The 15,133-nt window shown below is 39.4% G+C and overlaps 1 protein-coding gene across 3 annotated transcripts in view; it reads left to right on the forward strand.

Moving 5' to 3' along the window:
• Positions 1 to 13,377, forward strand: part of BBOX1 (gamma-butyrobetaine hydroxylase 1) — a 60,024-nt gene extending 46,647 nt beyond the window's left edge. For all 3 annotated transcript variants that reach the window (XM_045484814.1, XM_045484816.1, XM_045484817.1), the window contains exons 6-8: positions 2,423 to 2,619; positions 10,439 to 10,605; positions 12,984 to 13,377. In XM_045484814.1, the coding sequence (XP_045340770.1) occupies positions 2,423 to 2,619; positions 10,439 to 10,605; positions 12,984 to 13,144 (525 nt within the window). In that variant the 3' untranslated portion in view covers positions 13,145 to 13,377. The remainder of the gene's footprint in view (positions 1 to 2,422; positions 2,620 to 10,438; positions 10,606 to 12,983) is intronic.
• The last annotated feature ends 1,756 nt before the right edge of the window (positions 13,378 to 15,133 follow it).

Consider the following 15,133-nt stretch of genomic DNA (forward strand, 5'->3'; position numbering starts at 1 on the left):
GAAACAGGCTCCAGGCTCCGAGCCATCAGCCCAGAGCCCGACGCGGGGCTCGAACTCCCGGACCGCGAGATCGTGACCTGGCTGAAGTCGGACGCTTAACCGACTGCGCCACCCAGGTGCCCCAAATTGGCATCAATTTAAAGGCAGAACCATTATTAATTTAGACTAGTGCTCCCCTAACATCAGAAAAAAGGGCATTGTCAACCTGAAATGGGAATTTAAGTTTACAAAGCACATACATACACACACCACACAATACTGAATTATTAAGAGTCCTGTAAAGGGATTTCCCCTTTTATAGGAAAGGACTTGCTTTATGAAGATTTTGAAGCAAATAGATCAAGTCAGTGAATGTCAGTGTTACCAGGTAGTAGCTACGTTCTTACCAGCTGCCCAGCTTTTTCACTTCTGGGTGTCAGTTTCTTCAACCATAAAATGGAGATGAAAGTATCAAATTCTAAAGACTGTTGTAAGGAATTGATAAACGTACAACTATAATTTGAGAACAAGTATGTATAAGATTTAAAATAGTGAGAAGATCTGTGCCTTTTGGGGAAAGAAAGCAGGATTTGTGTTCTGGATCTGCACTATCCCATACAGTAGTCACCAGCCATATGTGATCATTTAAATTTTAATTTATATTAAGATGAAATAAAATTTAAAATGCAGTTTCCTCAGTCACACTGACCACATTTCAAGTGCACAACAGCCATATGGGACTGGAGTGTACTGTATTGGGCAGTGCAGAACGAACATTTCCATCACTGCAGAAAGTTTGAATGGATAGCCCCATTCTAGACCATCTATGGAAATAACCAAGCCAAATGGATATTTTTCCCACTCATGCTTCTCCTGGTGTTTGATCATATTTGCCTCTTTCTTTCTACAAGAACTGTCAGACTTGATTTTTACTTTTATTTAAATTAGAATGAAGTTTTCACAGCTAAATAGTGTTTGTTTCTTTTAGCAGAAAAGCTGAGTCTAAATTAGGTATTCAAAATCACTCACACATGCCAACTTACCAAAAGGAGTCATATAAACTCCATTCAAAAAATGATATTTTAAAATTTTACTATTTTTTGCTTTTCAAAATAAATAATGTCAAACATTTCTCCCTAAATCTTAGTAAAAATAACTATCGTTTTGGTTTCTTATTCCCAGTGTTTCTTGGGGTTATTCATTCTCATAGCCCCACCTAACCTCCATTCCCTTTGTATCCTTATACCTGAACTGTCTCATTAAATTCTTAAGGAGTAACTTTCTCACTAACTCCCCCCTTTAAAAAAATTTATCCCATGTGCACCCCCAGACTAATATTCTTCAACTCAGTCTTGGCTACCTTACATCCATATTCACAAGCCTTTAACAATTCCCCTCTGTACCCAAGAGAAAGCCCAATATTCTTCATCTGACATTCAAGACGCCATGATGAGGGCTTCAGTTAACCTTTTCAACTGGGTCTATTCTTTTCAGTCGTGACATTCTTTTCAGTCATGACCCCCTATTGCAGCCAAACATTTTGATATCCTGTGCAGCGTGCACTTTTGCATATCCATGATCACTGCATGTGATTTGCTTTCTCCATTCTGCTCTAGCTATCCAAAATCTTTTCAAAATTTTCTTTAATGTTTATTTTATTTTTGAGAGAGAGAGAGACAGAGCGCAAGCAGGGGAGGAGCAGAGAGAGAGGGAGAAACAGTCTGAAGCAAGCTCCAGGCTCTGAGCTGTCAGCATAGAGCCCAACATGGGGCTTGAACCCACAAACTGTGAGATCATGACCTGAGCGGAAGTCAGGAGCCTAACCAACTGAGCCACCCAGGCGCCCCTCTAACTGTCCAAAATCTTATCCAGCCTCCTTTTCCCAGTTTAAATCCCACCACCTCTGTAAAGCCAATATGAAGTACATAAATATTCCAGTATGAAGTGTTCACTCCCTGTAGCCATTATGATCTGTGCCTTTTGTTTACAAACGAAAATTATTATGCCTGTGTTCATGTCTCAAGCTGAAACAATGTTTGAACTATAGGGTGTTGATTAAAAGCAACTTTTTCTCTCCAATCCCTTTGCCTGCTGACCCAAAAGAGATTTTAAAAGTTTTGATGGGGCGCCTGGGTGGCGCAGTCGGTTAAGTGTCCGACTTCAGCCAGGTCACGATCTCGCGGTCCGTGAGTTTGAGCCCCGCGTCGAGCTCTGAGCTGATGGCTCGGAGCCTGGAGCCTGTTTCCGATTCTGTGTCTCCCTCTCTCTCTGCCCCTCCCCCGTTCATGCTCTGTCTCTCTCTGTCCCAAAAATAAATAAACGTTGGAAAAAAAAAAATTTTAAGTTTTGTTGACTTTAGTGCATTCGTATCTGTCTGAATCTTTAACAGTGTCAAAAAGTGTGTTTATCATTTTAAAAGACATTTCTCTATTTCTTTTCACAGGTTCAGCTTCTGCACTGCATAAAACAAACAGTCACAGGGGGTGATTCAGAAATTGTAGATGGGTTTAATGTATGCCGAAAGCTCAAGGAAAAAAATCCTCGAGCATTCCAGATTTTGTCTTCCACTTTCGTGGACTTTACAGACATTGGAGTGGATTACTGTGATTTCTCTGTACAATCCAAACACAAGATTATAGAGTAAGTACTATTTATACATTTCTCATAGCAGTTAAACAGCTGACTGCAAAAACTTCATTAACCTAAATGTAAAGCTTAAACAGAAGAGCTTTGATTAACTCCAGAGCTTTACTTTTTATTAACAGTTTAATCCAATTTTAGAGGGAAAAAGAAGAAAAAAGAATATTCTCATCATAAAAAAATCTTTTTTTTTTTTTTTTTTAATTTTTTTTTTTTTCAACGTTTATTTATTCTTGGGACAGAGAGAGACAGAGCATGAACGGGGGAGGGGCAGAGAGAGAGGGAGACACAGAATCGGAAACAGGCTCCAGGCTCTGAGCCGTCAGCCCAGAGCCCGACGCGGGGCTCGAACTCCCGGACCGCGAGATCGTGACCTGGCTGAAGTCGGACGCTTAACCGACTGCGCCACCCAGGCGCCCCTCATCATAAAAAAAATCTTGATCAATTCCATGAAATCTCTTGCTAATTATATAAGAGAAATAACTAAGACTATATACACTTGATTTTTAAAAACTTTTTTTACATTTATTCATTTTGAGAGAGAGCAAGTGGGGGAGGGGCAGAGAGAGAGAGAGAGATTGAGAAAGAGAATCCCAAGCAGGCTCTGCACTGTCAGCACAGAGTCCGATGCAGGGCTCAAATGCATGAAATGCGAGACCATGACCTGAGCTGAAACCAAGTCAGATGCTTAAATGACTGAGCCACACAGGCACCCCTACACTTGATTTTTTTTATTTTAAATACAAGTTCTACAGAATTATAATCAGTTAGGATTGTACTAGTCAAAATCCTTTCAGCCAGAAGGGAAAGAATATAACTCAAATTAGGTAGATCCAACATCATCTGATGTTAAACAACATCATCTGATATTGATCTCTTTTTTCTTCATCTTATAGCTATGCCGTCCTCTGTGTTGGCCTAATTTTCAAAGATGTCAATAGAAGCCCTACATTTTCATTGTTTTTAAGCTGGTAATCACACACACAGAAAGTCCTCATTTCCCAATAGCTGTAACAAAACTAGACAACCCACTGCCCAATTTGTAATTAAGTCCATCCTTGAAGCAATCGCCATGGCCAGGAAATCAGAAAATTCCAACTGGCCATTCTGGATTACGTGTTCATCTCTGGAGCAGAGTCAGTCTCACCTGAACCTCACGAGCTGATTAAAAAAAACCAGAAATGTCTGCCTAAATCAATGCCAACCAAAATCATATTTCCCTATATAGAAGATTTTGTTATTTTTTCATTTAACATTATTTCCTCATAATTTTTCCAAGGATTTACTTACAAAGGCCACAAATTTATCCTTTTATTTAAGAATTATCTTACCTTGTGTTTCTAAGATAGGATTTATTTAATCAAATCTCAGTTCATGAATTTGGGGGTGTTTCCAATTTTAGAGTTGAGTCTGTGTTCTTCTTTTAGGAGAAACAGACAAATAATATGACAATTAAGTCACTGAATAATCAAATCCCCAATATCCTAACTCATCTCTCTTGTATAAACATGTGACCTTCATTTATTCATCCAACAAGTTTTTATTAAAGGCAGCCACTCTTCTTGGTAGTTGGGATACATCCGTGGACAAAACAAAGATTCCTGTCCTCATGTAGTTTCAAGTCTAATGGGGGAAGAGAAAATTAGAGATTTGAAAACAAATGAGTGAATTGCAATGATCATTAAAACATTTTTTAAGTACTTAAGAAAACAGGTGTAGTAGGGTAGAATAAGGGGAATCTGCAGAACCAAAGACTTAGGGATGATGGAACTTGCATTTAGTATGTGGTAAGGAAGAGCTTTACTGAGTAGGTGATAGTTGAGCAAAAACTTAGAGGAGTGAAGGAGTTTGCTCAGAAGAGGAGCAGTTTCCAGAAACAGCTAGAGCAAATGTCCTAAAGACCTTAAGAACACATCTGATGTGTTCAAGGGACAGCAAGGAGGCCCGCGTGGAGCAATGTTAAGAGAGGAGGTCAGATGGGAGCTAAGCTCATGTAGAGCCTTGTTATCCATTGTATAAACACATATTGCCTTTCCCTCTTAGTGAAATAGGGAGCTGCTGCAAGATTTTGACCAGACGAGAGACACTTATACTTAGATACATTTATGTATATTTTGAATGGATCACCCTGGCTGCTGTGCTGAATACAGTGGAGAAGGGCAAAGGCAGGAACAGGAAGACCAGTCAGGAAGCTGCTGCAGGACAGCAGGCTGGAGGTGAGGGTAACTTGAACGTGAGTGACCATATGGTGGTAGTGGCAGTGTGGAGAAGTGTCTGCTTATGGATGTATTTTGCAGGTTGAAACAGCGTATTTTCCTGACAGATTGAATGAAGGGTTTCAGAGAAAGACAGCCATCAAAAATAAATTGTAGTTCAGAATAACGTTCTCTGAGTGGTCAGGTCATCACAGTGGGAAAGAGAAGAAATGACTGTTGGAGTCTTAGTTTTAACAGGTCGGTTTAACTATTCAAAAATTGCCTTAAAAACCCATAACAGATTTCAGTTTTGTTGTGAATATAATTGCAGGCTAGAGAATGGAGGCAAAACAAACAAAAGAACAAATAACCCTTAGTAAGTAAGTGACATTAGTTGAGTGTATGTCATCTGAATTGCAATTTGGCTTTGTTGTTTTTTATAGAAAAATTCCAGAATTTGGCCGTTTTCAAGGTCTTGGGGATATCCCTTGGGAATATCAAGTGATTAACATTAATCCATTTAAAAATGTATTTTTAACAACAGGAGGTGAAACAAATAGGGTTTTCAATTAATTGAGGAACTTTGTCTATGGAGTGTTTGGATTAATTTAATTTTCCTCACGGTTAAATTTTTAACTCTTTCGAGATGTATATGTTCTATCTAGTACAAAAAGATCTCGGAGGCTGCTGGCAGAGTTAGGTTCAAGGCAGTATAACAACAAATAAACAAATAAACTAGGAAAAAAATCATAAGGATCAGATTAAGCTACACCAGTGCATCCTAGTGATTACAAGTTCAGTCGTATGAACACCATTCCTACTCCTTGGCTTGTTAGTGCGGTGATCATGCTCCAGTGACTTAGGCTTGCTAAGCTGTCTCTTTTCTGGTAAAAAGGGAGTAATCTTAATGCCTACCACACCACACATAATCGAAGTGGGAATTATAGAGACAATGGATAGACTGCTTTATCACAGTGCCTGGCTCTGAAAAGGGCAGAATAAATTTTAGCCAGCCAAAATTCTAGAAAGTCCAACACTTCTACTCATGATAGATTTCAGTTTCAGCTGTGAGTTTCTATAGACCAAAGTAAGGAGGGAACATAAACAATTCCCAAGATTCAACATAGTTCTAAGTGAGAAATAAACTGTTCTTGCAGATCCTAATAAAATGTGATGTGGTGGGCAATACCACAATGACTTACCCACAACAAATTCAAAAAATCCCATCAAATATCACATCTCTCAATGAGACCGACTATTGTAACTAATGAGGAGTATTCATGGCACCACCTCTGAGTGCGGGAGATGATTCTCTGAGTCCTTTCACTGGGCTCTTTTATTGGCATCACTGATGACATTTTGCTTTTGCTGATCTGTAGTCGCCATGATGCTGGTTTACGTTTAAATGTTTACCTTTTACATATCGCTAGTCTATAGCCAGTTACTCCTCATCGATGGGGGCCTTTTACACTTCCTCAGCATGTAACCCTGAATTGGGACCTCCCTTTCATTCTGTGGTGGCATGCAGAATTTTCTGCTTACTGTGACATTTTAGGTTGATCTTCAAGATGTCAACCAATCATCTCCTCTAACATTGTTCAATCGTTAGAATAATGTCTTCTCTAGACTCATAATTAAGTTTGCTTTCTGTTTCCCCTCATGTCATTGCTAAAATTGCTAAATAATGAATTTGTGTCTTTTTTAGACAGAGTAAACACCAGGCGAATGAAAAGAGACAGAGAGAAAGAGACAATATTGATTATTATCTATATATGTGAAATAAAGAAATGAAAGTGTAATACAATGGTCCATGGGGCATACAGTTCTGATTTTTCTTAAATTAATGAGTCACAAAATTCCTTTCACTGATAGGTGAGGATACACACATGGACTCTAAAAGGGAGAGCTCGTTGCTAGCACAACCATTTCCATCAAGGAATTACAGTGTTAGTGAAAAAGAAACAGATCACCAGACTGGCTTGGGTGGAAGACGTCCAAGAAGGTTCAAAGTTGTGACATCCTTGTCAGTGACACAGAGGATGGCACAAAGGGTGTTATCATTGTATGTACCAAGAATAAAACTGGGAGAGAGGACGGAAAGAGGATCAGGGGCAATTCTCAAAGATAAGAATAACAGACAAAATGTTCTCAGAAACTTTGAAAGGGTCTGAAACCCGCAATGTAAACTCGAACAGGGCAGTTGAAAGGTCAAGAACTGCCCTTTGTGCCACTCAAACCTGGAGGTCTACAGTCTTCTGCTGATAGACCTTTTCCTTGATTCTCTGTTCATAAAGCTGCAACCTGCAAGCCACAGAATATTCTTTACCTGTGTGGAGAGGATGGGGGAAGGAAGAAGTCTTTCCTTGCCTATTCAGTCATATTTGTTTTTTTTTTAATTTATTTATTTAAAAAAAAGTTTTTTAATGTTTATTCATTTTTGAGAGAGAGAGAGCACGTTAGCGGGGGAGGGGCAGAGACAGAGGGAGACACAGAATCCGAAGCAGGCTCCAGGCTCTGAGCTGTCAGCACACAGCCCAACACGGCGCTCAATCTCATGAAGTGAACCGTGAGATCATGACCTGAGCTGTAGTAGGATGTCCAACTGACTGACCCACCCAGCACTCCTGTTTTTTAATCAGTATATATAAATTCTCGTTTTAAGAGTCCAAGAGCCTTACTGAAAACCAATTCCTTTCTTTCACTTTTTTCCCCAGTGGGTCCAATAGGTAATTTTCTATCACTATCAAAAAGCAAAGAGTTGCAGCTAATGACCCATTCTTAGAGTTTACCATTACAATTGCCTTTGGCTAAAAGGATTAAATATTAATCTGAGTCACAAAGCACAGGGACCCGGAGAGCTACAATTTGGATACTATAGGCAGTCACATTTTCCTTCTGTACCCTGATTTGTTGTTAACAGTTCACTCTGTGTGATTGGTCAGCTAAGTGTGATCTAGACCCCAAAGCAGTGTCACCAAGCTCTGGCACACATGCTAGTCTGTTTGGTTTGACCCATCAGGTCTGGTTCCCGGTCACATATAGGCTCATAGTACCACCTCCCGGGCTGGCCCAGGAACACCCCTCCATACTTGGCCACCTTCCTTGCCCACCTTCAGTTTTCATCCATCCTTCCTATTTCTATATAAACAAATGAGAGAGTTGGTCAATGCTTTAGGACTAGCTGAAAGTTCACCTTCCCAAAAAACTTAAAAAAAAAAAAAAAAATCTCTTCCTTTTGCTTCTGTGTCTAGACAATGCTCATGTTGTGCCAATTCTTTTTTTTTTTTTTCAACATTTATTTATTTTTGGGACAGACAGAGACAGAGCATGAACGGGGGAGGGGCAGAGAGAGAGGAAGACACAGAATTGGAAGCAGGCTCCAGGCTCTGAGCCATCAGCCCAGAGCCCGACGCGGGGCTCGAACTCACGGACCGCGAGATAGTGACCTGGCTGAAGTCGGACGCTTAACCGACTGCGCCACCCAGGCGCCCCATGTTGTGCCAATTCTAACCAGAATAGCTTAAATGCAGAAATAATGGTATCTATTCTTATATCAAAAGTAGTATTATCTTACATTGTCATGATCATGATCCATATTCTAAGGAAGGATAGAGTGATCACAATATACTATCTCCAAAATACTAAAAAGACCTTGGTACTGTCCCAAGACACTGAAAAAATATAGACAGTAGCATATGCAGTGAGTATTTATTAACTGCCTATTATGTCCAGGCTCACTGAGAATACAACACTAAATGAGTTAGAGTATTGGTCTTCTAGAAGCCTATATACTAAGATAAATAGTGTATAGAGAGATACAAAGAACATATCTTAGGCTAGATTCTTCTTTTCACTGTGTCTTAGTTTCCCTATCTATAAAATAGGGATGGAGGGGCGCCTGCGTGGCTTGGTCGGTTAAGCGTCCGACTTCAGCTCAGGTCATGATCTCACAGTCCGTGAGTTCGAGCCCCGCGTCGGGCTCTGTGCTGACCACTCAGAGCCTGGAGCCTGTTTCAGATTCTGTGTCTCCCTCTCTCTGCCCCTCCCCTGTTCATGCTCTGTCTCTCTCTGTCTCAAAAATAAATAAACGTTAAAAAAATTAAAAATAAATAAATAAATAAATAAATAAAAATAAACTAAGGATGGAATTAGAACAGTGCATTTCAAACTTTTAGAAAATAGATTTTTCTTCCCAGTCATGCTTCAATAAAATCATACTTAAAACCCTTAAAGTGGTTGACCCATGAACTTGTAACATAAAAATATTCTAATACATAAAAGCTACTATTTTAAAGAATGAAGAATGAATTAATTTTCCTAAACATAAAAAAAAAACAACTTTTTAACTGGAATCTTTCAGTAACATTTATTTTAAATTAATTTGAAACATTCAGGCACTTATGTAGTAAGATTTCAAAAAACGCCTGCTAAATGGATCTCCAAAATGAACAGATGCTCAACATTGCTAATATTCAGGGAAATGCAAACCAGAACCACAGTGAGATGTTACATCACATCTGTCAGAATGGCTAAAATCAAAAGCATAAGATACAATAAGTGTTGGCGAGGATGTGGAGAAAAGGGAACCCTCATGCACTGTTGGTGGGAATGCAAACTGGTGCAGCCACTGTGGAAAACACCGTGGAGCTTTCTCAAAAAATTAAAAATAGAACTAACATATGATCCAGTAATTCCACTACTGAATATTTACCCAAAGAAATACAAAAACATTAATACACTTCATCCCAGTGTTTATTGCAGCATTACTTAAAATAGCCAAAATATGGAAGCAGCCCAAGTGTGATAAAGAGGTGATGTATGTGTGTATATATAATGGAGTATTTCTCAGCCATAAAAAAGAATGCTATCTTGCCATTTGCAACATAGATAGAGCTAGAGAGAGCACAATGCTAAGCAAAATAAGTCAGAGAAAGACAAATACTATCTGATTTCACTCCTATGTAGAATTTAAGAAACAAAACAAAGGGAAAAAAAAAGAAAGACAAACCAAGAAACAGACTCTTGGCTATAAAGAACAAATTGCTATTACCAGAGGAGGGGTGAAATAAGTGAGGGGGTTTAAGAGCGTACATATTTTGAGGCACCTGCGTGGCTCAGTTGGTTAAGCATCTGACTTTGTATCGGGTCATGATCTCACAGTTCATGAGTTCAAGTCCCACACTGGGCTTTGTACTAACGTGCAGAGCCTGCATGGGATTCTCTCTCCCTCTCTCTCTGACCCTCCCCTGCTTGTGCACACTCTCCCTCTCTCTTTCTCTCCCTCTCTCTCTCTCTGAGTGAATAAGTAAACTTAAAAAAAAAAAAAAGAGTACATGTATCTTGATGAGCACTATGTACAGAAGTGTTGAATCACTATATCATACACCTGAAATTAATAGAACACTGTATAACTATACTGGATTTAAAATTAAAAGAAAAAAACTTAATGAATAAACAACAAATGACTATACTGTACCACAGATAACCTCAATACCTTCTGTACATGTTTCTGGATTCATTAATACTGTATTTCAGACGCATCTCCCAAGACAAATTGACCCTCAGAAATGTAAATAAATACTTCATGGCTTATATATTTTAACTTTTTTCTCTTTAAAAAATAGATTAGATGATAAAGACCAAGTGATCCGCATCAACTTCAATAACGCAACCAGAGACACTGTATTTGATGTACCTGTTGAAAGAGTTCAGCCTTTTTATGCTGCTCTGAAGGAGTTTGTTGACCTCATGAACTGTAAAGAATACAAGGTTACTTTCAAGATGAATCCAGGTCAGTGAACACATTTTCTCAAACTCAACACAGGGATTTTCTTCAACCTTAACCATTTAGAGCAAGATCTAGAGCAGTTTCTCTCATATATGGCATGTGGAACACTTATAACAATCTTTGCGAGCAGCCAGCTGGATTAAATAGCAGACTCCTGGCCCCAACCACTGCTCCATTGCCTCTTCAGACTAAAAAATATTCTTTTCTTTTTCAAAATATTTATGTATTTTTGGGAGAGTGCAAGCGGGGGAGGGGCAGCGAGAGGGGGACAGAGGATCCCAAGCCGGCTTTGCACTGACAGGCTGACAGCAGCAAGCTGGATGTGGGGCTCAAACTCACAAAGCACGAGACCATGACCTAGGCCGAAGTCAGACATTCAACTGCCTGAGCCACCCAGGCGCCCCTAAAAATATTCATTTCTAGCAGACTCATAGGTAATCTTTAATCACACCAAAATTTAATAACCTCCAACCTAAAGAATAAATACATGAGAGAGAAGCTATAAACCAAATGAAATCTCACTTCTGATGTCAAGACTGATGACTTAGGTTTTCTATCCTGATAGCCCGTCAATACAAACTGAGTCTTAATTCTTCTATCCTGGAAAACAAATAAAATTATCCCTATGATTCTCTCTAAAGTAGAGGATTAATGTTTACTCATTTAGCTTATTTGCTCTGGCAGAGATAGTGCTACCTGAAATGAAGTGTACTTGAAGTAGTCCAGCCACGGACACCTGGGTGGCTCGGTCAGTTAAGCATCTGACTTCGGCTCAGGTCAGGATCTCACAGCTCCTGGGTTAGAGCTCTGTGCTGACAGCTCAGAGCCTGGAGCCTGCTTCGGATTCTGTGTCTCCCTCTCTCTCTGCCCCTCCCCTGCTCATAATCTGTCTCTCTCTGTCTCTCAAAAATAAATAAACTTTAAAACAATTTTTTTGAAGTAGTCCAGCTACTTGAAATAAAGGAATAGAGAGCATGGTGTTTGTTCTGGACCACCTTGACTCAGTGAAGGGATCTCAAACTTGAGGCTTTTGATATCTATCATAAAAAACAGAATTTCTCTCTGCTGTTGATTTGGCTGAGGGGAAGATTCTAATCATAATTAGCTTTTTAATTGATCTTTGGCATAATAAAGTAATATTGGAAACCTCTATAAATCCACTGATAGGCAGTCACAACAGGTTGATTTTAAGAGCAGTAACATATAAAATGGAAATATCATGAGAGAAAAATACCAAAAAATAGAAGTTGGAATTGAAGCTCTCCCATTTAATGGCTGTGTAGTTTTAGGCAAATCCCTCAACTTCCTGGATCCTCGGTTTTCTCAAATGAAAAGATGGAACTAACACCCTTTTCAGTATTTTTATGAGGCTTAGAAATAATGTACACAAAATACTAGGAACATAGAAGACAGACCAAGTCACTATCCTTATAATTATCTGAAGCTGTTAAACTGGAAAGAAATATTTCTTTTTTTTTTTTCCAATATATGAAATTTATTGTCAAATTGGTTTGGAAAGAAATATTTTAAGTAAGAGCTAAATAACAACCACAAAGAGCAATTCAAAGTTTTACACAAAGATAATATTTTAGGGGCACCTGTGTGGCTCAGTCGGTTGAGTGTCTGACTCTTGATTTGGGCTCAGGTTCATGATCTCAGGGTCGTGGGATTGATGGAGCCCCTCATCTGGCTCTGTGCTGACGGTGCAGACCCTGCTTGGGATTCTTTGTCTCTGCCCCTCCCCCGCTCATGTGTGCATGTGCATGTGCACTCTCTCTCTCTCAAAATAAATAAATAAACATTTTTTAAAGATTATATTTTAGGTAAAAATTATAAAAGTGTCTACAGAAGCCTGGACTATAAACGTCAAAAGGTCTAAAGCAGTTTGCATTCAATGATCTGATTGGGTGAAAAAAATGAATGTACAATTTTCAGTCAGAGAAAGACAAATACCATATGATTTCACTTGTATGTGGAATTGAAGAAACAAAACAGAAGAACATAGGGGGAAAGAGAGAAGCAGACTCTCAACTAGAGAGAACAAAATGAGTGTTGCTGGAGGGGAGGTGGGTGGGGCACCAGGTTAAGTAGGTGATGCGGATTAAGGAGGGCACTTGTGATGAGCACCAGGTATTATATGGAAGTGATGAATCACTAAATTCTATTCCTGAAACCAATATTATGATATATGTTAACTTTTTCATTTTTATGTAAATAAAAACTTGAAACAAATAAAACAAACATCAAAAACAACAGGAAAAAAAGAAACATACTATTTCTTGATGTGAACAAAGTATCCATTTATTTTGCATTTTATATTTTCTAGCTCTGCAAATCATTGAAACACATGATTATTCATATTGAAAAAATATTTTGTCTAGGTGATGTGATTACTTTTGATAACTGGCGCTTACTTCATGGCCGACGTAGCTATGAAGCAGGAACTGAGATATCCCGCCATCTGGAAGGAGCTTATGCCGACTGGGATGTAGTAATGTCAAGGCTTCGTATCTTAAGGCAGTGTATCCAGAACACAAACTGAATCTCCTGTCTACAATTTCAGTAAGATTCCAATGAGCGTATTTTGTAAGATATGGCAAGGTTGTCTTCACAGACTATGATCTATGTCATTTACATATTAATTTCTTTCATGAACATGCCCTCTTTATCAGAAGGGTTTTCCTTTTCTCATAATCATATACAATGCCAACATTTTAGATGTTTTAGCAGTGTTTTTTTCCTTTCCAAATAAAGCATTTCTTCTGCTCTATTGCATATATGATCTAATTTCTTTTGCCTGTATCTGAGAGGCTCCAGAATGCCTACAAATAGTTCTGTATCAAATAAAACATTTTCAAATAAATCCCTTTTTAAATAAAGCTTTTGTTGTTTCAAATAAAACTTGTCTCAAATAAAACATGTTCCTGCTCTGTTTTCTGTAGAGTCTCAATTTTCATGACTGCATGTGACTGTCCTTAGCATGATTGGGGTAAGGCTTCATATTTTTGAAGATCTGTTTTATTCACTTTTATTATAGATTTCTGTTATCCAGGTTTTCAGACCTCAACAACCTCTGATCCAAACATTTTCTTTAACAACTAAATTATGACACCAAACCCAAACATGTCAAATGAAGGGGAAATCTAGTCTGCCTATGTTTCTCTTGCCCTGAGTCAGCACTCCTAAGGATTGCCAGTCTAGCTTACACCTGTCTGTGAATCAGTTCTCATTCCTTGCCTTCAACTAATAACTAGGAAAGGTCTGACTAAAGTGCATGTGACACTCCTACACAGATACAGTGTCTGCTAATCTCGGGACAGCTTCCCCTGCTGGTCTTGCCTTCCTGTATGGTCACTCCTTGTCCCCAGTGGTGGAACACAGTCATGGCTAGCCATGGAAATGCCACTTATGTTGAGACCAGTCCTTTCCCCACTGCTGCTGAAAGGGGAGCCTCAGCACTACCATTTGCTGAAACCCTGGTAATACATAGATTTTTAGTCTATATTGTTGGGGACCTAACCAGGCTTCCTATTTGGAAAGTGTTAATGACTGTCAACACCACGGAACTCCACCTGTTGCATTAAGACCAAGTGAAAGAGGGTACCTGGGTAGCTCAGTTGGTTGAGCATTGGACTTCAGATCAGGTCATGATCTCATGGTTCGTGAGTTTGAGCCCCACATCGGGCTCATTGCTGTCAGTGAGAGCCTGCTTCAGATCCTCTGTCTCCCTCTCTCTCTCTCTCTGCCCCTCCTCCACTCACATGCACATACTCTCTCCCCACCGCCCCCCCCCCGTCTCTCCAAAATGAATAAACATTAGAAAAAAAAAGAACAAGTGAAAGTACTACTTCCATCCATGTGTTCCTTCTGCTTCACACTCACAGGGTGTCCACGGCACTGGGAGACGAGATCACAGGTGCTGTGAGCCCTTGTCACAACTCCCCACTGGTTCTCCAAACTCTGGTTTTGAGTCCATATCAACAGCCTAGACTCCACTTTCCCTGACAACACTGCCTTTCTCTGGGGCCTTCATTGTCCTTTCCTATCATGTGGTCTTGATCAGGGCTACAGTAATGTATCACATATGATTAATGTCTTTGAACTTCAAAAGAAATGGGTTGGGTTTTCAATCCCATCTCTCTTAAGACACTCCTAGAATGAAAACAGTCGAGCTCAATAGAGCCATGGCCTGGTTCTATGAATAATTCTAAATTATTCTAAAAATAATTTTCTGGAGTGACCTTGGCTTCATTCATTTACAGCATCTAAACCCCAGGTACTGCCAGGCTAATGTGATTTTTTTTTAATGTTGGTTTGTTTGCCTGCTTGTTTATTTATTTTGAGAGAGAAAGAGAGAAGGGAGAGAGAGAATCCCAAACAGACTCCATGCTGTCAGTGCAGAACCAGACGCAGGGCTTTATCTCACGAACTGTGAGATCATGACCTGAGCAGAAATCAAGAGTCAGACATTTAACCTACTGAGCCACCCAGGAGCCCCTAACATGACTTATTATACTTTAATTCATTCAGC

The sequence above is a fragment of the Leopardus geoffroyi genome, chromosome D1 (genome assembly GCF_018350155.1).
Source record: "Leopardus geoffroyi isolate Oge1 chromosome D1, O.geoffroyi_Oge1_pat1.0, whole genome shotgun sequence".
In the NCBI taxonomy this organism is placed as follows: Eukaryota; Metazoa; Chordata; class Mammalia; order Carnivora; family Felidae; genus Leopardus; species Leopardus geoffroyi.